The following is a 22,574-nucleotide window of genomic DNA, read 5'->3' on the forward strand; positions in this document are numbered from 1 at the left end:
GCAGTTTTCATTTAGGAACGGATATTATTGAAATCCCCTGTGATTTGTAATGGATCTATTATTTTTAAAAAATACATATTTCTTTATTGATTTCAGAGAGGAAGGGAGAAGGAGAGAGAGATAGAAACATCAATGATGAGAGAAATCATTGATTGGCTGCCTCCTGCACACCCCCTACTGGGGATTGAGCCCGCAACCCAGGCATGTGCCCTTGGCCAGAATCGAACCTGGGACCCTTCAGTCCGCAGGCCGATGCTCTATCCACTGGGCCAAGCCGGCTAGGGCTGGATCTATTATTGAAGCTACCTTTGGAAATACTATATCTATGAATAATATTAAAAATATATCTAAAAGTGCAATTCTTTGTCCAAAAAATGAGTACATTCAAAAATTAAATGAAGAAATTTTGGATATACTCGATGGAGATTTTCACACATATTTGAGTGATGATTCCATTGATTCAACAGATGATGCTGAAAAGGAAAATTTTCCCATCGAATTTCTTAATAGTATTACTTCTTCGGGAATGCTGTGTCATAAATAAAAATTGAAAGTGGGTGCAATCATCATGCTATTGAGAAATCTCAATAGTAAATGGGATTTTTATAATGATACCAGATTTATTATCAAAAGATTATGACCTAACATTATCGAAGCTGAAGTATTAACAGGATCTGCAGAGGGAGAGGTTGTTCTGATTCCAAGAATTGATTTGTCCCCATCTGACACGGGCCTCCCATTTAAATTGATTCAACAACAGTTTCCCGTGATGCCAGCATTTGTGATGACTATTAATAAATTACAAGGACAAACTCTAGACAGAGTAGGCATATTCCTACCTGAACCCGTTTTTGCACATGGTCAGTTACACTTTGCTTTCTCTCGAGTTCGAAGAGCATGTGACGTTAAAGTTAAAGTTCTAAATACTTCAGCACAAGGGAAATTGGTCAAGCACTCTGAAAGTGTTTTCACTGTTAATGTGGTGTACAGGGAGATATTAGAATAAGTTTAATCACTTTATCAGTCATTGTTTGCATTACTGTTGTTTTTATATCATGTTTTTGTTGTTTTCGTATCATGGTTTTGTTATATCATGCCTCTGTTGTTATATCCTTTTGTTACTGTTTATTTATTAATGAATTTATAGTTTTCATATACATTTTACTAATTTCCTTTCATCTCTCACACTTCTATTATAGAGAAAGGGCAAATAGCAATATTAAAATATTTCCGCTAATTAATTCCCTTTTAATGTGCACGAATTTCGTGCACCGGGCCACTAGTTTCTTCATAAGTTCAGAAATTTTGTTTATATCATGCACACTGTGAATGATACATTAGAGTGACTTTGGGATTTGGTTTAGTGTTCTGTTGAGTATTAATTTTTTTGGTGGTATTTTTGTATTAGGAAAGAATTAATTTGGCTCGACTGAAATCTAAACTATGTCTCCCTATAGGGGATGGCAGCTAACATTTCTGTTCAGTTGTTTTAGCCTTATCTGGACTGCTTAGAGTCTGTTCCACTCTTGTGTAGATCGGTGACCAGCTAGAGACATGGATAGAAATAATATGCAGAATTTGCAACTCTGTCTTTGGTTCTTTATTTTCTAGCTGCTGTGGTAGCTTCACCCTGGTTTTTCAAGCCAGTAAGATTGCCTGTGATGATCCAAGTTTCAGCTGCTCTGCAGTTCACACTAGGGCAGTGGTTCTCAACCTTCCTAATGCCGCAACCCTTTAATACAGTTCCTCATGTTGTGGTGACCCCCAATTTCATTGTTACAAATTGAACATAATTAAAGCATAGTGATTAATCACAAAAACAATATGTAATTATATATGTGTTTTCCGATGGTCTTAGGCGACCCCTGTGAAAGGGTCGTTCGACCCCCAAAGGGTTCGCGACCCACACGTTGAGAACCGCTGCACTAGGGGCTTTACAGCAAAAACTGTAAATACAGGAAACCCACCTAGTCTATTCCCTTCTTCCAAATGTTGTCTCCTATTCAGATTCTGTCTACTCTTGGTTGCTCACGTGCTTTCAGGTAGTTGTCTTTTATATATTTTTCCAGAATTTATGGTTATCTATGGGAATATTGGTCTGATATGAGGAATTCTGTTACTCCCTGTGGCAGAATCTGTATTTTTAAAAATTGCTTTAAAAGGTAAAATATCTCATGAATTTATATTGATACTTCCAATTCAAATCAGAACTACAAGGTTTTTATTTATATCACATCGTTTTACTTCTATATCAAGAATTATAGTTCTTAAGGATGTAAACCAGATGATAGAATTAGAATATCACATAAATATTTACTTTTTTTCCTATACACACGGCAACCTCAAAGCAACTACACTTGTGCTACCACAATGGCCACAGTGGTTACTGAAAACAATTCAAAGTTTTTTCACTTGTGCTTCCCATAAAATTCCATCCCCCAATTTTAAAATATTGTACTATTAATAACTTTGCATGCATTAGCCATTAAATTTCATAGTTTCGGCCTTGTATCTTTTATTTAACCTTTATCAATAAGTAATTGATTTTATCAGTTCTTACAGTGAATCTTCATTTTGGTGATCTGAAGTTGTCTGGATTCTTTTGGAAAGCTCAAGAGAGCATTATTTCCTGATTTCTGGCATTTTGATAAGTCTATGCCTTCTATATGTTAAAAATCAATTTTACTGGATATAAGACACTTTATTCACATTTCTTTGAATATCTTAATATGTTACTTCATTTTCTTCTGGCATAAAGTGCTGCCTTTGAAAAATCAAATATTCTGAGGTGCATATTGTATTCTTTCAGGCAGTAGTTTCAGTTTTTAAAAAATTTTCAAGGAGGATTTCCTGAACTACAGTTCTATTTGTTTTCTTCTGGTAGTGCTCTTTAAAGACTTCTGTTACCTGAATGTTAGATCTTTGTTGCTTCAGTAGTTGTTGCTTTCTCTCATTCTTTTTATCTCTTCATTCTTTTGATTTCAAGTGTTCTTCCTTTTTACCTTCTAGTTCTCTTAAATCATTATCTGTTGTATTTATTTTCTCTTGGTTTCATTCAGGCTTAATCTTCATTATTGAACCCATTTTTCCCAATTTCTAATGCTTTCCTAGGTTCTGTTACCTTATTTCTGAGGGTTTGTGTTTTTTTTTGAAATCTGATTTATGTTCTTTCATGTCTTGAGTCATTTTAGTAATGTCTTTTAGCTCATTTTGAAATATTAGGTTAGTTTTCACCTATTTTGTGAAATGTGTATGTTTCTAGTATGCTTTTATTATCAGGACAGTAGTCTATATCTTACTGTCTTTTTTCTTATAATAACTTCATGGGATGACCTACATCATTTTCTGTTGCTTACCTTTTTTGTTTGTTTTTGTTTTGGTTTAGAATGACTTTTCTTATAGAGCTCCCTCTGCTGCTGTTTTTGGGCACTCTTCAAAAGTAATTCCTGAGATTTCTAAGCTTTGCTTCCTTCCCCACTTGTTATTTTTATATTCTTTTTCTGTATCTTCATTGTACCTGTTGGGCTTAGTTTTGTTTTCACACCCAGTAGTTTAAGAGTTCATAGGGCCTAAATTGCTCTAACTTCTTCAGAGTTCACCATGGACCCCTTGCACTTAGTCACTATTGGAAAGGGCAGAAACCCTTCCAGATATAGCTTCTGTACTCAAACTGCCTTAGTGGTCAGGTGCATTTGCTGTTTTGGGAGTCTCTGTTGTCAAATCTGTTCCACACCCTGTTTCCTTTTGCTTCCTCTCATATCATGCAGGTGCTGTGGTTGTTGGTAATCTGTTCCCATCTGCTATTTTGGGGAGATGTCTAGTGAGCCAGTTTTGTTGTAAATGTTATGTGTGAGTTTGGGGTTTATACTGTATTTTTATGTGGAGACTTAGGGATAATGAAAAACATTGTCACCACCTCCACTGTCCCTGAATCTTTATAGTTTATCACTTCTTAATTGCTGTTTACGGTGTTCTTTGTTTGAAGCTTGATCATCTTGCTCTAATTATATTTTAACTTCCTCTAAATAGTATTTGAATCTTAATTAGTTTGCATGTTGTTTGTGTTGAAAATTGGCTTTATAGTGTCCAGCATAGTACTGAACATGTATGAAATAGCTCTGAGTCACCAGTTTTGAAAGTAGTTGAACAGTAGTCGAACTTGCAACCTTTTAATGGTAGGATTGACAGCTACTCTTACAAATTGAAGGGAAATAAGGATACCAATTGGCCTGCTTCCACATGAAGTTTATTCTTGCATCATCATTGGCATGCCTGTCATCCCCTGGTCTAATCATCCCTGTAAGACATTGCTTTAATGTATTGTTGGTCCAAACAATAAGCATAATAGAAACATATTGGAAACATAGCAAGCATCATCCGCAAAATAATAACATTTCTGTTTGTCACAATTTAAAATATTGTAAAGGAAATGCTGAAATTCTTGAGTGAAGCAATTAAAATGGTCAAAATTATAAAAAAAAAATTCTTAAAACACTAAGCCAAAACAAACAAACCAAAGATTGTCTAGTTAATATGAAGAGAGGCAAATGGGCGTGGATGGGATATGATGGAATTTGGTAAGATTGTGAAGAGAAGTAAGGAACACAAATAATACTTTAGTTAAGGAAGTATTAGATTTTATATGTTGAATAGTAGTTTTAGGGATCTTGTTATCTAACAATAGCACATATCCTTTGCTCCTGAATTTGGTATTCTAAAAACTCAAGTAATGAGTCCGTCCCTAAAATACAGCAGAACTTTATTGACTTGGTAAAACTTTCCAAGATATTTATAGTGTTAAGAGGTTGGTATTTCTTATATTTTACTTAATTTGACTTCCTTGTTTAAAAGAATCATACTTTATTTTAATTTATGAAGATATATTATTTGTGTAATATGTTTCATTTAAAATTACTCCTAAGTTTTACCTTTTTAAAAATCTTTTAACAGGCTTCAACAAATAATGAAAGCTCTAATCACAGTTTTGGAAGCTTGGGATCTTTAAGTGACAAAGAATCAGAGGTAAGTAACTTCATTTTAAATATGGTACTATTAAAGTCAAAGTTGGAATCTCCTTTTTAAAAAATAAAATAGGTTTTTTTTCTTCAGTTCTTATGCTAAATATTAATGCTTTTTAAATTTTTGTAGGAGCATTTTACTCTGCCTTATGAAGCACAGCATTCAGACTGAAGACTGTATTTGTCATTAGAAAGAAAATATAGTTTCTTTGTTTATGGAGCTGAACTTGTGGTATAGGTGTTCTTAATAGAAGACAAGTTACTAGCCATTCATAATTTTAGGGGTTGAGGGTGGTTTTTGAAATACATTGCTTCACAGTTTTCTGTTTCTTATTATACTTTCCTCTTAGTTTGGCTCTGAGTAAGGGTTTGTTTACTTTCTAAGATACAGATATAAGGGCTTTTTTTTTTCTCTCTTTTTAAAATTTCTTTTGGAATTTCATGCTCTTGGTTTTCCCTTTTCTTACTTAAAAATATCTGAAAAATGTCCTCTCCTCCCACCCACTTACTGACCCCACTGAGAAAATACATTGGATTTTGTAAGTAGTCATTTCAATCCATGGGATAGTTCACATTAAGCATGATATACTTGATGGCATCTTTTAAAAATGTATAGACAGGAATTGCTTTGAGTTTTAGCATTTACTTGTTGATGCTGCAACTTTAGTTTTTGTGGATATAGCCTATAATACTGTCTCTTCTGAGATTACAGAATTCTGTTACTTACTTTTCAGTGTATTTGTGTGTGTGTCTGTGTGTGTTTTCCCTGTCAATGTTAACTTATTTCTATTTGATCCATTTTAGTCTTTTTTTCTATTTGGATTAGTGTAGATATATCACCTTGTTAATACCAAAAAGTTGTTAACACTCAGAAACTCTTAGCTATTCAGTTTTGGTGTTCAGTGGAAAGGCAATACCAAAGGTGGCCTCTTTTTAAGCCCTATGTTATGGAAAGCATCTAGGAATCTCTAGGTAGACAGTTGTGTGCAGTTCTGTGCAGGCACCCTGACACTCCAAAGGAGTGTGGCATAGGGCTCTCACTCATCAGGCTTTCCCTTCCACAGAGACAACTGGCAGGCAGCTGAAAGGACTGTGCAAGTGACGGGACTTTATCTGCAGTAGGTTCCCTTGAGGTAAGCGTTAGTAGCCCCTGTAGCACCAGATTGTCACAGTTCAGTTTTGTTTTTTTTTTTAATTAACACACTTATACTGAGCCTTTAAAAATAGTAGGTTTAGATCTAGACAAAAGTACAGTTTTTCAAAAATTATATCAAGAATGTCTTCACTTTATATTTCCTGGACTTCGAAATATTTCTTGACATTTCCAGATTTTAGTCTATTTAGTAATTTCACATGCCTCCTCTTTCACAGGCTTTTATGTTACAAAGAACAGTAAAATAATTTTAGATATTTCCCCTTTCCATTCACCAAATCTGGTGTTCTTTATTTTTTAAATAGCAAAACATAGTAAAAAGTTAGATCACCTAAAAAAATAATATTTCTATGTTCTTTATAGATGCAGTATTTAATTCCTTCAAAAGAATCAGTTATAAGAAAATACCACTCTTTAAAGAATTCCAAGGATCACTTTTGGCTATATTTTTAATTTAAAATATTGATATCTTATTGTTTTTTAAAGACCATAGTGGCATTTGCAGTGAAATAGGATTTGGTTCAACATCAGATATACTGAGCTTTATTTATATAGAAATTTTGACAGTAGGGACAGCAATAGAAAATCTTAAAACTCTTTTGACTTTTGCTGTTCTGTGTTCTTTATCTGGAAGTTTTAGAAAATTAATGATTAAGTCAGGTGGCGCAATATTTTAGAAATGACTACAGATTATACATTTTCCTTAAGATTTAAAGAAGCAAAAAAATTTGTTTGTTGTTTTTGTCTTTCCATTGTAAGAAGCTACATATCTGGAAAATGATTCCCAGGTTTTATTTCTATACTACCATACCTTAATTAATGAATTCCCTTGGGTAAAATTTCATATAAATCAAGATACAGATATTCATAGGCCATTAAGTTAAGTTGTTGGGAGTAAACATTAAATTGCAGAAGAACTTTTTTTCCCAGTACAGTAGTAGAGTTTATGTAGTATTCCATTGTCTTCTGATGTTGTTATTCTTTTGGTAATCCATTCCCTGATCATTACTTTTTAAAAAATAATAGTTTTTGTTTTTATGAACAAATACTGCTAAAATATTTATTTATTATTATTTTTAATGATAAAAGTACAGATTCAATCAGATTTAATTTTTAAAAATGGAACATTTCGCATGGGCTCCCTCTGCAGGCCTCTTCCCTAAAAGAAAGGGCAACTGTGATCTTCATATAAGTGGGTAGGGCTTTGACCAAGAGACTCCATCCACTGTAGAGACCTGGCCTAGGGCAGACAGGAAGGCTGAAGACCTCTGGCCCTCTGCACCCCCATCTCCTTCCCTCATGGCCAGACAGGAAGGACTCTACTTTGGCTACCCACCCTTTCCACACCCCACTTTCTGTTTTTTAGCTTTTCTTCCTGATAATTATTTCTACGTTTTATAATGTAAATAATGTGCATATCTTGCTATTTTGTTTCATCTATTAGACATTATCTGTTGAGTCCCTTTTAGTATTTATGAAGATTCTTAGTTTTCCCTCCTCTCTTCAGATACTCAGAAACCTATTTTCTTCTATCCTTTTACTATTAAAACTGAAAAGCATCTGATATTTACTATTAGGGTAATTGAATCTACTTCAACTGAAAATTTTCATTTCAGTTAATATATGAATCACTTCATATATGAATTTGCCTTTTATTTCTAAATGTAGAATTATAGACCAAAAAAGGTTTTCCTTTTGTTAATGAAATCACCCAGTAGGTAGGAAGGTGTTGATCTTGTTTTGCTTTGTTATACATAAATCTAGGTCTATTCAACAGGCTCTAAAAATTTACTGTATTTTCATTAAGCATTTATTATCTGTTATCTTCTAACCTCTGTGCCAAGCACAGAGAATATAAAGATGAATAGTGTATTATCTCTGCCTTCACAAGAGGACAGATTGCTTTATAAACAGTGTGGGCTGTTGTAATTGATGTAAGCACAAGGTGCTATAGGGTCAAAGAGTAAGAAACCCATAATCCCACCTGCCTGCAAGGGAGAAGAGGGGAGGAAAGAGAAGAGAGATCTTCCTTCAAAGAAGAGATGATAGTTGTTAGGAAAGGCTGTGAATTCATACCAGAGGTTAAAGGCAAAATGTGAGAAGGCAGTAGAGAGACTTCCATGCTTTTGCATGGAAGTTTGGCAGGTAGTTTTGTTCATGGCATAGGGCAGTGATTCTCAACTCCAGCTGGATCCCCTGAGGAGCTTAGAAAAAATACCATGCTGCAGAGGTGACTCAATTGGTTTGCAAACTTCTGGTATAGGGAGGATATGCAAGAAGGGTGAAAGATAGGCAGGGGTCAGGGTTTGAAAGGCTGTTTATTTCATAATAAGGAATTTGGGCTTTTATCTGGATGATGGCAAGTCCTTGAAGCAGGGAGGAAAAAGACAAAGTGGAGATGAAGAAGCCCTCTCCAGGTGGCAATGTGGAGGGGATAGGATTGGAAAGAAGCAAAACCTCAGTTGGAATACTTTGCCTTTACAAAACTCCAAACCTCCATGGTTTACTATTAGGAGGAAAAACTTCAAGTGGGAGGAGTTCTAATTTAGTGTTCTTAAGTTTGCCTTTGAATGTTCTTCTCCTTCAGATTCTCTCACTTTGGTTATTGATGCTATCACCACCCAGCCCATGCCTCTCAGAGGTTAATGTGCAAGTGAATTACCGAGGGTTCTTATGTCTGTAGATCTGGGGTGGGGGTTGCATTTCTCTAACAAGTTCTCAAATTCCACTAGATTTTAAAAGTAGAATCAGTAGTTTGATGAATATTGAATGAGGGTAAAGAAGGAAAGGGAAGAGCCTAGGATTTTTTAAAGGTACATAACTTTAGGTGAGAACTCAGGAAGGAAAGGGGTCGGGCTAGAGAGAAAGACTTAGGAGTTTCTACATAGGTGTGAAATGATTGGATGGTCTGAGGATTCCTGGGGGTCCCTGAGACTCTTCCAGGGGACTCACAAGGTCAGTTTTTATAACAGTGCTAAGACATATTTGTCTTTGTAAAACTTTAATTTTCTCCTGAGCTTACAGTGAAAATTTCCAGAGGCTGTATGATACATGATGTCATCACTGACAATTTGTGGATTCTGCACTTGTGTATTCTGGCGTTTAAATGCTTTTTAGTTTTAAATTCTAAAATGGTAACTATTGACAGTTATAAACCACATAAATAAAAGCTCTTTGGGGTCCTCAGTAGCTTTTAAGAGTGTGTAGAGGAGCCTGAGATCCAAACGTTTAAAACTGCTTTTGTGGATGAACTCATCCTGATAGTTTGTGTAACTCTAGGAGATGTTACCAAGCCAGATGGGTGTGCTGAAAGGAGGTGGACAGTAGGAAGAAAAAGAGAAGAAAGAGGAGAAGAAGAAGAATGAGTAGAATTAAATGTCACAGAAGTCACAAGATAATAACAGTAAAAAGTGACTAAGAATTTGTCATTTAGGCTTAGTTCTAGTAGATTAATGGGTGCAAGATTCCAGATTATAGTTGGTTAAGGAAGCATTGGAAAATGAGTAAATAGTGACAATAAATATTGACAGCTCTTGGCAGAATTTTTACTGTAAAGGAAAGGAGACAATATTGAGAGTCTTAACAGTCTTGCCATATTCTGTGCTAAGGAAAGGGTCATAGCAGAGCTATTATGGGTCAAGGAAAGTGCCAAAGAAAAAGGAGAAAGTAGAACCAAAACTCAACACCTTTTCCTCAGAGCGGTATGAATGGTGAGATCCAGACCTTGGTGGGCAGGGTTAGTTGTAGGCAGAAATGACAAGGAACAGCCTTTCTTTTGATGGATGAATTTCCAAACCTAATAACCTTTCTCTTACTTCACAGTGAAAAAAAGAGGTTATCAGCCGAAGGAAAGAACCAGGAATGGATTGTGGGTGTGAGAAGAATGATACAGATTTTTAAGGGAGGGACAGAGAAGGGAGTTTAAGGGAGAAGGCTCACTTATCCTTTTAATTGTTTTAGAATGCCTGAAAGAGTTAGAAACATGGTCTCTGTGATTTATCTGCTAGCTAAAAGTCCAGATTATTTTATGAGGCTAAGAGAAGGAGCCCATGTTATTGGTTATCAATGTTTTCCAAATTTTAGAACCTGCCTTGATCCACCTTCTGCAGTTCTTGTAGGACCCACCCTTCCTTGTCTAAACACTAAGACCTCTACTTTCTTGAAATGCTGTACAGTTGCTGTTCCCTCTCCTCCTTACCCCAAGTGCTAAAATAAATTACATATCTTATAGCTTATGTGGAATTTATAATGAATATTAATAACATAGCCATTCCTCCAACCTACTTCTCCTTTGGGATGTTCTAGAATATAGTTCTCTACTTTATTTTCTTACGAAGGTGGGATATTTGTGATTGAATATAAGACTGAATATAAATATCATTGAGTTATATCATCTTTAATAATATTGAAGCACATTTAAGTCTATTTTTGCATATATGTTTGCATACAATATACTACAAAATAATGTTTGTAAAGCAGACACACATCAAATTATTCTCTTTTTGCCTCAATTTAATCTTTAATACTTATCTTCTGTAAACTTCTGTATAACTTGAATCAGAGTTACACAATTTAAAATATAGTCCATCTCTTTTTTCCCTTCCTCCTGGATAATTATCAATTCTTTAACCTTCTATGACCCCTTTCTTAGCATATTGGCATTGAATTACTATTTATTTTTGATTCAGGTATTTTTGACTTATTTAGGATTAAGGATATTTTAAGTTATAGATATGCAGAAACTGGGACATTTGTTGCATCTAGACATTTAAACTTAGATCCACTTTCAGCATTGTAATAATTGTAATGAAAGAATATAATATATATATTATGCCTTGATTGTCTTAATTTACCTCTAACAATGATTAATGGAGGCCATTTTATGAAAGAAGATCTGATTAGCTTTATCTTTGAATTAAGTTTTTGGAAGTAGTCTTGGAACTTAATCTTTTTTCCCCCTCATTTGAGTTAAAGTTATAGTATTGAAGATACTTTGAAACATTAAGGCTTTTTTTTTTCTTTAAGACTTTTTAAAGGGTCACATTGTGTTTGATTTCTTATGTGCATGTTTTAGAGGAAGTAGAAAATAAAAACACTACGGAATTAGTTAGACCTAAAACTAACTTATACCTGGCTTTAGGAGGGCATTATTTCCATTTCTAGAACTAGTTGTATTGTTTATAGAGTTATATAATAGATTTGTAAATGTAAATTTTCCTTTTTTGAAAAAGGTCTTTTAAAGTTACACAAACGTGTAAACTGATTAAATGGGTTGTCTTCTGTTCTTAGTAGATTGGCCAGATTTGGAGAGTGATAAGAGCATTTTCTGTTTTAACCTTGTTTTTATATACATACCCATTTCTACTTTTTCCTTTTCCCCTTCTTAATGGTATTTAGTTTGAATGTTTTCTTAGTGAACACTTAAGTACCCAGGATTGATTGGAAGTTATGATTCTATTTGAAAATAGAGGTAATACTGGCCTTAAATTTTAGGTTTTAGATTGATTTTTTTTATTTTATTAAAATTTTAGTTTTGAGTATAAGTGTATGTATGTGTGTATATATATATATGTTAAAATCTGGACAAATCTTTTTTTTTAATGTCTTAGTCTGAGCACCCAATAAGAAATAGGAAAACTTGGAAAATGAATTTAATTATATATAGTCTAAATATCACTGAAAGTTACATTTTTATGCCTATTCCCCCTGAATAAATTACCTTGTTTCTTACTTTATTCTGTTTAAATCTATTTAGCTTCTCAAGATTGTTAGACATTTAGTCATTTTTTTAAGAAATATTCTTTGTATTCTGCTACCTACATTATTTTCTAAAATGTTTTTAGCCTGAGAAATGATCTTTGTGGTGTTCTACTTGATGGGTTCTGCTGTTTTCTCTTTTACTTACCTTCCTGCTGGTAGTATTTTCTCACTTCTTACTGTGCTAGGTGGGCCAAACCATAAATCTTACTAAGTATCATGTCATTTGTTTTATTGACATTGTATATAACATGTTGCTGTATACAATGTACAATATCAATGTTGTCTTGAAGGAGAGTATTCTGTGTGTGCCTCCAAAATTGTCTATTTTGTAACACTAATAAATGCATTATCTCAGTGGAGGAATAAATTTGTTTTTTTCTCCCTTATTAACAACTAATAATCAATTTTATAAATTTACAGGATTTAAGTCCTTATAAAAATCCTGGAATTGTTTTGTAAAATTTTCATTAAAAAACAACAACACTATTTGATTCTACCATTATACATTAAAGGACATGCTCTTATAGGAACTGTATTCAAGTATGTTAAGTGATAGGGTTCACAGCAAAGGAAAGATGTCTATCCTGATCGTCTATACGTGTCCTTAGTCTCCTGGAAGGAAAAGTCAACTGGAAACCAAATGTTCTAGTATTGGCTCTGTGACTCTGTTTTTATAAAGGTGGAAGACTGTGTGTATCAGAATCATCTGGGAAGTTTTGTCCAAGTAAAAGGATCCCCGCTTAGAAATTCTGATATACTCTGTCTAGATAATCTTTCAGTTTCTTATAAATCTTGAAATCATAATTTAGTAAGCCATTTATTTATCAAGCAGACATATAGCTGCTAAATGTTTTATTTTATAAGAGTACATAATGTAGATAGTGGTTTGTTTTTAGAGCAAGAAAGTTCTATACTGATTGATGAAAACAAGATTAGAAGGGAAAAATGCCAGGTCATTTTAATAATGAAGACATACTGCCCTGGCCAGTTGGTTGGAGTATAGTCCCATATAGTAAAAGGTGGTGGGTTCAATTCCCAGTCAGGGCACATACCTAGGTTGCTGGTTTGGTCCTGGGTTGGGGCGTGTACAAGAGGCAAACAATTGATATTTCTCTCTCTCTCTCTCTCTCTCTCTCTCTCAAGTCAATAAACATCTTCAGATGAGGATTTTTAAAAATTAAAAATAAATTTTAAAAGAGATTGAAGACATACTTTAAAGTGGAACTTGGTATAGTGCTCAATTATAATAGGTGGTCAGTAAATATTTGTTGAACAAATATATTTAACATCACTTTAGTTATAGCATGGTAGTTTTGAGTCAACTACAAATGATTCTTATGTATTCATCAAAACAAGGTTTCTAAACCTTAATGTTACTGACATTTGAAGCTAGATAATTCTTGGGGTGGGGTTGTCCTGAGCGATGTAGGACATTTAGCAGCATCTCTGACTAATGCATTAGATATCTGTAGCCCACAATTGTGGCAACCAAAAATGTCAGTCGGACATCCCCCGAGGGCTCCTGGACTGCAAGAGGCACAAGCGAGGCTGAGGGGACACCCCCCCCTGCGTACACGAATCTCGTGCACTGTGCCTCTAGTAATTGTATAAGGACCACTAGGGATTTGAGTTCAAGGAAATGCCTATAGGAATACTATACAAGACCATGTTACTCTATCACAAGTGTCACAATGGGCAAAAGGTTGTGAAATCACTGTTCCTAAGTGTTACTATTATAACTACTCTGAAAAATGCCAACATTTCCAGAATAAGTTATCTTGAAAATTTCTTTTCCCCACAGCAGTTACTCTATATGGTTATTTTATTCTGATTATATAATTTGAAAAGAACTTATAAGATTATATGAAAAGAGGAGAAAATATTTTAATTTTATGGTTTGTACTTTTTGACAACTAAAGCCTTAAAGGGAAAGTCGGAGAAGGGAAAATTCCAAATCGTTATGCTCCGTAAATACGAAAATGGCAAACAGTATTGCATTTCATCAATATTGAAGACTTAGTACATATGCCCCTTTTAAATATATGTGAATGCAAATTAAAATGGGTCTAGAGAGGACGACCTTAAGAAGTCAGACTGTGAGGATGGAAAATTAGGTAGTTTTTATTTTTATATTTTAATATATTTTTATTGATTTCTGAGAGAGAGAGAGAGATCAGTATTGAGAGAGAGAGATCAGTATTGAGAGAGAATCATTGATTAGCTGCCTCCTGCACACCCCTGACTGGGAATCAAGCCCACAACCCTGGGCATGTGCCCTGACTGGGAATCGAATCGTGACCTCCTGGTTCATAGGTCAAGCCTCACCCACAGCCATGCCGGCCGGGCAAGTTAGGTAGTTTTTAAAAATTGAGGGTAAGATTTTTTTAAAATATATTTTTATTGATCTCAGAGAGGAAGGGAGAGAGAGAGAGAAACACCAATGATGAGAAAGAATCATTGATCCGCTGCCTCCTGCAAGCCCCTACTGGGATCAAGCCCACAACCCGAGCATGTGCCCTTGACTGGTATCGAACCCAGACCCTCCAGTCTGCAGTCTGACGCTCTATCCACTGAGCTAAACCAGTGGATTTAGCTAGGGTGAGGGTAAGATTGTTTAAGTATTGTATTTCTCTTATGTACTGATTTGGTTGTGAATGCTGTATATTTGTGAAGGGAGTAGAAGTCATTCAGGCTTTTAAAAATATGAACTGGGCCCAGTTAGTTGGAGCATCGTCCCATAGGTTGCAGGTTTGATTTCTGGTCAGGGCACATACCCAAGTTGCAGGTTCGATCCCCTATTGGGGCATGTATGGGAGTTAACCAGCCGATGTTTCTCACATTGATGTCTCTCTCTCCCTCTCCCTCCCCCCTCCCCTTGCCCCTCTTCCCTCTCCCCTCTCCCTCTCTCCCTCTCCCTCCTTTTCTCCCTCTCAAACTAAAAAAAAAAAGAACTGACACACTTGAAGTAAGACAACACACATTTTAGTTAGTTGGCTACCCAATTTTGTCTTATTAGCTCTCTACCACCTTGGGTATTAGATATTACTAAATAATAAAGGCAATACAACAGAAAATAAGCCACACTCAAGATTACTGATACATTCATTGGATTTATTTTAAATAGCAAGGAAATGCTCTCTTATTTAGTGATAGGATCCCTAAATGTTGCATACATACACTTTTTAAAAAAGTTTTTTAACTATATATATTTTATTGATTTTTAGAGAGGAAGAGAGATAGAGAAATAGACACATCAATGATGAGAGAGAATCATCGAGCAGCTGCCTCCTGCACACCCTCACCCCCCCCCCCCAGCCCCGTGGGGATCAAGCCCCACAACCTGGGCATGTGCCCGGGTCAACACTCAGCCACTGAGCCATACCAGCCGGGCACGGGCATACACTTTTATATTAAACTAGAGGCCCGGTGCACAGAATTCGAGCACGGGGGGGTGGGGGTGTCCCTCAGCCCAGCCTGTGCCCTCTCGCAGTCTGGGACCCCTCCGGAGATGTCCAACTGATATCTTAGTCCCACTGCCCACCACCACCGCTGCGCTCACCAACCATGAGCCTGGCTTCATGAGTGGTGCTATGGGAATGCACTGACCAAAAGGGGTCAGCTCCTGCATTGAGTGTCTGCTCCCTGGAGGTCAGTGCACATCATAGTGACCAGTCGTTCTGTTCGTTCTGCTGTAATGGTCATTTAGGCTTTTATTATATAGATATTGAAATCAGTATAGCAGTGATCTTCTTTTAGGTGTTAAAAGATTCAAGCAAACATTTCCAGATAATAGTTCTCGATAATCAAGTTTTGACTTGTAGGCAGAGGTAGGCTCTATGAATATCAGGTCATGCCAGCTCAAAATCATGCTTGATTTAGGATGTATATATTTCATGATAGTTTTTATCTAAATTTAAATTGGATAGAAAGCAAGGAAATTTTTACAACTGAATTTCAATGTCTTATGATGCGTTATCCTAACCTAGTATTTATAGCAAAAGGTTGGAAGAAACAATATCTTGCACATTTGATTTTCTTGAGTTGAACATCTATTTTACACAGACTATTTTTATAAAGCTCCAGATTTTCCTCTCTTATTCAGTGCTGTTTTGATATGTGCCATTAAAGTAACAAAGATTTCTCCAGCATTTTCCCATCTCACATCTAGTTTAATAAGTTGTGCCTAGAAATTTAGATAAAAATTGAATATTGTTATTACCAACTGCAGGCAAAAGATTCGTCATGACATTTGTTCCAAATGTAGTGACCTTGAATTTGATACCTGAGCAAACTGAATCATTGGAATAGCCAGTGAGAGGTATTTATCTTAAGCTAAGTGAATTGATCAGGAAAAATGCATTCTGACAAGTTTGAGGATTGAATATTTTGTTAGAGATGTTTTTAATATTAAATTAACTTTTTCATTTTAAAGTATTTTCTTACTTAAAGAAATTAACTAAATCTATATCTATTAACTATAATAATTTTATTAGATGATGATATCTGACTTTTCTTTTTGTTGTTTGCTCAATCAGTGCTATCAAACTCTAAGGTGGAGTTGAAGAATAAATTTTAATATCCACTCCATTCTCTTTTCTTGATTTTATAATATCTTTTCTCATACTGTTATAATTTTCTATAATGCATTTATGCCGATAATTTTAAATATATCTCTAGTTGGAGGCGTGTATACGTATTTATCTGTTTTCATGGAACAATCCATGTTGATCTATCTCCCTCATTCTGTAACAATGCTAAGGTTTTTGTTTTGTTTTCTTACATTTGGTCTTACTTGCATTGAAGAGACACATATATTTTTAAGATAAACCAAAAAGCCATATGATTAGTGATTTACTGACTTAAATTCCAAATGAAATTGGAACATTTAATTGTATTACTGTTAACTCTTGAGTCCTTTAGCCTTGTCTTTTTTTTTTTTTTCACATATTTCAACTGCTAAAAAAATACTGTGTAAATTTATACTCTAATATCTTGGACATTTAAATGCCAGAGTAATCATTCAGATTTTGGTGTGATTACGAATTAGTATTTACAGAGCTAAATTGTTTTAAAGAGTCTCAGTCTCATCATTTTTCTGACACAGTTCTATTTATATGTAGGAATTCTTTGACTTTATAATTATTGTAGTCTTTCTATCTTTACTTTAAAGCCAGATCATATTATTTTGCCTTCCATATTAATCCTCCTTATTTTGGTCAATTATAGTGCAATAGTTGGGAAAAATATAGAAGAAAAGAGAGAAATTACAGTATTGATGACAGCAATAATAATCTTGAAAGCATTCTATATAAAATGCTAAATATGTGCAAATTTTACACTTTATGCAAATAAAGGTGACCTGATTGGTGTCATGTGGATTTTGTAGAAAATCATTGGTCAAGATCAGGGGTTTTTCAGACTTTTTAAAACCATTAAACTCTTTCTTCAAGTAAGTCTAATATAGATTCTTTGTATTAAAATAAGACATCTTGGCCCTGACCGGTTTGGCTCAGTGGATAGAGTGTCGGCCTGCAGACTGAAGGGTCCCAGGTTCAATTCCAGTCAAGGTGATGTACCTTGGTTGTGGACATATCCCCAGTAGGCAGTGTGCAGGAGGCAGCTGATGGATGTTTCTCTCTCACTGATGTTTCTAACTCTCTATCCCTCTCCCTTCCTCTCTGTTAAAAAAAAAAAAATCAATAAAATATATTTTAAAAAATAAATAAATAAGACATCCTGTATTTGCAAGACACGGGTGGAGGTGTAGTGTAGGATAGGATATGTGGAAGACTAGATAGAGCCTTAGCTCAGTCACCTGCTCCTTCCTTCTCTTCTCCCTCCCCTTTAACAACTTTTGAGGTTCAACCTCCTCTCCCCCAAGGTATCTCTGAAGAGTATAGTTTGAAAATCACAGGTATCTGAACTTTTCCTCAGTGATGATCCTTTTTACAGATTAAATATTTGGTAAGATTCTGCATATCCTAAATCCTCAAGGTTCTAAATCCCCCAAATAAGTTCATATTCAGATGAGTGATTGAGGAGAATTTGAAGTAGTAGGCTTCATTGAGAGTTTTTTGTTTTGTTTAATATATGTGTTGTCCAGATTATTTAAGTTAAAAACAAAGAACCAAAAAACTATCTAATACACATTTGCCTGAGGGTTAGTCAGGTAATACTTAGGGCCTCAGATCACAGATTGTGTGGCTTCCAGTCAAGAAGAGCGTTGAATGAGACCTTAAAGAGGAAATGTACTTATTTTGCAAACCCTACAAGTTATTTTTAAGTTATTAAGGTAGAAGCTTCTGATCATTTAACAGGTGACACATGATTAAAGTTTTGAAAAACATAAAAGTACACAGATATTTATAGTAACAGAAGGGATAGCCATTCAGATAAGAGAATTTAAGTGATTTTTGACATTTATAGACTACACACTCTGTTCCAGATGCTGTACTAGGTATGTTTGTGGTATGTTTCTCATTTTGTACTCACAGTCCTCTTGTGGCCTGTATTATCGACATTTAAAATTGATGAGAAAATCAAGTCTAGAGTTAAATGACATGCTGACAGTTATGGATTGTTCCAGAGTTTGATTTTTTAGTCTATGTTTCTTTAAGTTATGGTCCATATGAGCTGACAGAACAATCCTAAAATACTCTATGAGGTGAGAATGAGGTTAAAGGTCAATATCAGGTAGTCATACAAGACATGGGTGAAAAGATTAAGGTTCATGGGAAGAGACAAAATGCTGTCTTTGTAAAGGAAACATTTACTTTATAAGCTAACTTAGGTATATCTAGGTTTCCCTTTCTCATCTTTTACTTTGTTCAACTTTTCAGTTTTTTATTACCTATTTCCAGCTTCTTAACCTACATTAGTCTTAAAATTAATTTTCTTCCCCTTCTTTCTCAAAATTTTCTCTGTTGCCCTTACTCATTATGCATTTGGGTATTTTTATGTTTTCATTTTTATTTTTAATCAAAACGACATTTCCCCCAAAGGACTATCCTATTTCTCTATTCCAGAAAATTTTAAATTTAGGGGAAAACTTAGCCTTGGGGAAAAAAGTTTTTACCAAGAAATCTGTCTCTCTTTATTATTTATTTTTAAATTTACATACAATATTATATTAGTTTCAGGTGTGCAACATAGTAATCAGACATTTGTATGACTTACAAAAGTGATCTCTACAAGTTTAATAACAATCTGTCACTATACTTAATTACTATGATACTATTGACTATATTCCCTGTGCTGTACATTGCATTCCCATGATTTAAAATATATACTTCACAAATTTGCATGTCATCCTTGTACAGGGGCCATGTCATGCTAATCTCTGTATCATTCCAATTTTAGTATGTGTGCTGTCGAAGTGAGCACTCTATATGTTTTTTTAAAAAAAAAAATACTTTAAATATCTTGAAGCATATATTCAGTGAAGTATTTAATTAAAAATTTGGTGATATATATTTTTTTATTTATTTTATTGATTTTTTACAGAGAGGAAGGGAGAGAGATAGAGAGTTAGAAACATCGATGAGAAAGAAACATCGATCAGCTGCCTCCTGCACACCTCCCACTGGGGATGTGCCCACAACCAAGGTATATGCCCTTGACCGGAATCGAACCTGGGACCTTTCAGTCCGCAGGCCGACGCTCCATCCACTGAGCCAAACCAGTTAGGGCTGGTGATATTTTTATTCTGAGGAAAATAGAACATTGGTTATTGTTTAAATGTGAGCCTTTTATTTTACTTTACTTTATAAATCCTTATTGTTGAAAGTATTACATATATTCCCTTTTTTCTCCTATTGATCCCTTACAGCAGGAGTCCTCAAACTTTTTAAACGGGGGGCCAGTTCACTGTCCCTCAGACCGTTGGAGGGCCGGACTATAGTTTTAAAAAAAACTATGAACAAATTCCTATGCACACTGCACATATCTTATTTTGAAGTAAAAAAACAAAACAGGCCTTAACTGGTTTGGCTCAGTGGATAGAGCGTCAGCCTGCCGACTGAAGGGTCCCGGGTTCGATTCCGGTCAAGGGCATGTGCCTTGGTTGCGGGCACATCCCCAGTGGGGAGTGTGCAGGAGGCGGCTGATCGATGTTTCTCTCTCATCGATGTTTCTAACTCTCTATCCCTCTCCCTTCCTCTCTGTAAAAAATCAATAAAATATTTTTTTTTTTTTAAAAAAGGAACAAATACAATATTTGTATTTGCATGTGGCCCGCGAGCCGTAGTTTGAGGACCCCTGCCTTACAGTCTGCACCCGCCCCAGGCCTCCACCACCCTATTGTATGTGTCCATGGGCTACACATATATGATACAGGTTCTTTGGTTGATCTCTTCCCACTCCACCCCCACCTTCCCTGTGATATTTGACAATCTCAGGATTTATTTTGTTCAACAGTTTATTTTGTTCATTAGGTTACCTATATGAATGATATCATGAGATACTTTTCTTTCTCTGATTGGCTTATTTTGTTTAGCATAATACTCTCCAGGTCCCTCCCTACTATCTCAAAGGGTAAGAAATCCTTCTTTGCTGCTGCATAGTATTTTATGGTATAAATGTACTCCAGCTTTTTTATCCACTCATATATTGATGAGCACTTGGGCTGTTTTCAAATCTTGGCTATTGTAAATTGTGCTGCTATGAACATAGGGGTGCATACATTCTTTCTGATCAGTGTTTCTGCTTTCTTAGAAGTGGGATCACTGCGTCAAATGGCAGTTCCATATTTAATTTTTTGAGGAAACTCCATACTGTTTTCCATAATGATTGCGCCAGTTTGCATTCCCACCAGCAGTGTACTAGGGTTCCCTTTTCTCTACATCCTTGCCAGCACTTGTCATTTGTTGATTTGTTGATGATAGCTATTCTGACAGGTGTGAGGTGATACCTCATTGTCGTTGTACTTTGTATCTCTCTGATAATCAGTGACTTTGGGCATTTTTTCATATGTCTCTTGGCCATCAGTATGTCCATTTTGGAGAAGTATCTATTTAGGTTCTTTGCTTATTTTTTTAATTGGGTTGTTTATCTTCCTTTTGTTAACTTGTATGAGTTCCTTATATATTTTGGATATACCCTTTATCAGATGTATCATTGGCAAGTATGTTCTTCCATACAGTGGGCTTCCATTTCATTTTGTTGATGGTTTCTTTTGCTATTCAGAAACTTTTTATTTTTATATAGTCCCATTTGTTTATTTTTTCCTTAGTTTCCCTTGCCCTAGGACAGTGGTCGGCAAACTCATGAGTCAACAGAGCCAAATATCAACAGTACAACGATTGAAATTTCTTTTGAGAGCCAAATTTTTTAAACTTAAACTATATAGGTAGGTACATTGTTATTAACTTAATTATAGTACTCCTAAGCTGGCCTTTGCTAAAAACGTCCTCAATCTGAGGGGTCGACCTCAGCGAACGTATCCCCACTTCTTCTAACGCCACTTCTTCAAAATAGACTCGCCTAGGCCGAACACTGACTTCTGCGCATGGGCCACGAAGTTTCAATCGCACTGTACGTGCGCGCCCGCACATGGTATTTTGTGGAAGAGCCACACTCAAGGGGCCAAAGAGCCGCATGTGGCTCGCAAGGCGCAGTTTGCCGACCACTGCCCTAGGAGATGTATCTGTAAATGTATTGCTATGAGAGATGTCTGAGATTTTGCTGCCTGTGGTTTCTCATAGGATTTTTATGGTTTCATGACTTACATTTAAGTCTTTTTTATCCATTTTGAGTTTATTCGTGTGTATGGTATAAGTTAGTGGTCTAGTTTCATTTTTTTGCATGTGTCAAATTTTCCCCATACCATTTATGGTAGAGACTATCTTTACTCCATTGTATGCTCTTGCCTCCTTTGGTAAATATTAATTGAGCATAATGGCTTGGGTTGATTTCTGGGGTTTGTTCCGTTCCATTGCTCTATATGTCTGTTCTTGTGCCAGTACCAGGCTGTTTTGATTATAGTGGCTTTGTAGTATAACTTGATATCTGGTATTGTGATCCTTCCAACTTCGTTCTTCTTTCTCAAGATTGCTGCCTGCGGCTACTCGGTGTCTTTTTTTGTTCCATATACATTTTTGGAGTATTTGTTCTGGATCTGTGACATATGCCATTGGTATTTTAATTGGGGTTGCATTGAATTGATAGATTTTACACATTCGCCCTCTAAGAGGGTGGCTGTATATCCAGCTGTCTCTCCCTGGCAGACAGCAACCCCGTTGCTTTTCACAACCAGATGTTATATGGACACCTTTCTTAGTATTGGCACTCTGGGCTGGGGAGCCCAGCTTGGTGTTTAGACCCCAGAGTTCACAGTGGGGACCCCCACAGCTGAGATATCCCTCCAGAACCTCAGCTGCTGTCTGCGGGAGTCCCGCCTTCGCACTTCCTACCAGTCTCTATGCGGTCTCCACATTCTGCCCTTCTTTATCTGGGTTCTCTCCAGCTAGTCTTCAGTTGGTTATTAAGGACTAGAAGCCTGGTGCACGAAATTCGTGCGGGGGGGGGGGGGGAGGTCCCCTCAGCCCAGCCTGCACCCTCTCCAATCCAGGACCCCTCGGTGCATCGGGCCTAAACCAGCAGTCGGACATCCCTCTCACAATCCTGGACTGCTGGCTTTTAATCGC

At 35.8% G+C, this 22,574-nt stretch overlaps 1 protein-coding gene and 1 non-coding gene across 3 annotated transcripts in view; one reads left to right on the forward strand and one right to left on the reverse strand.

The window, feature by feature from the left end:
- TLK1 (tousled like kinase 1) overlaps positions 1-22,574 on the forward strand; it is a 154,345-nt gene that overhangs the window by 62,240 nt on the left and 69,531 nt on the right. For both annotated transcript variants that reach the window (XM_006083149.3, XM_023744986.1), the window contains exon 3: positions 4,951-5,022. In XM_006083149.3, coding sequence (XP_006083211.2) covers positions 4,951-5,022 — 72 coding nt within the window. The remainder of the gene's footprint in view (positions 1-4,950; positions 5,023-22,574) is intronic.
- LOC111823615 lies at positions 19,206-19,314 on the reverse strand. Its single transcript, XR_002826685.1, has one exon. It is a non-coding gene; the product is annotated as a U6 spliceosomal RNA (small nuclear RNA).

The sequence above is a fragment of the Myotis lucifugus genome, unplaced genomic scaffold (genome assembly GCF_000147115.1).
Source record: "Myotis lucifugus unplaced genomic scaffold, Myoluc2.0 scaffold_5, whole genome shotgun sequence".
Taxonomy (NCBI): Eukaryota; Metazoa; Chordata; class Mammalia; order Chiroptera; family Vespertilionidae; genus Myotis; species Myotis lucifugus.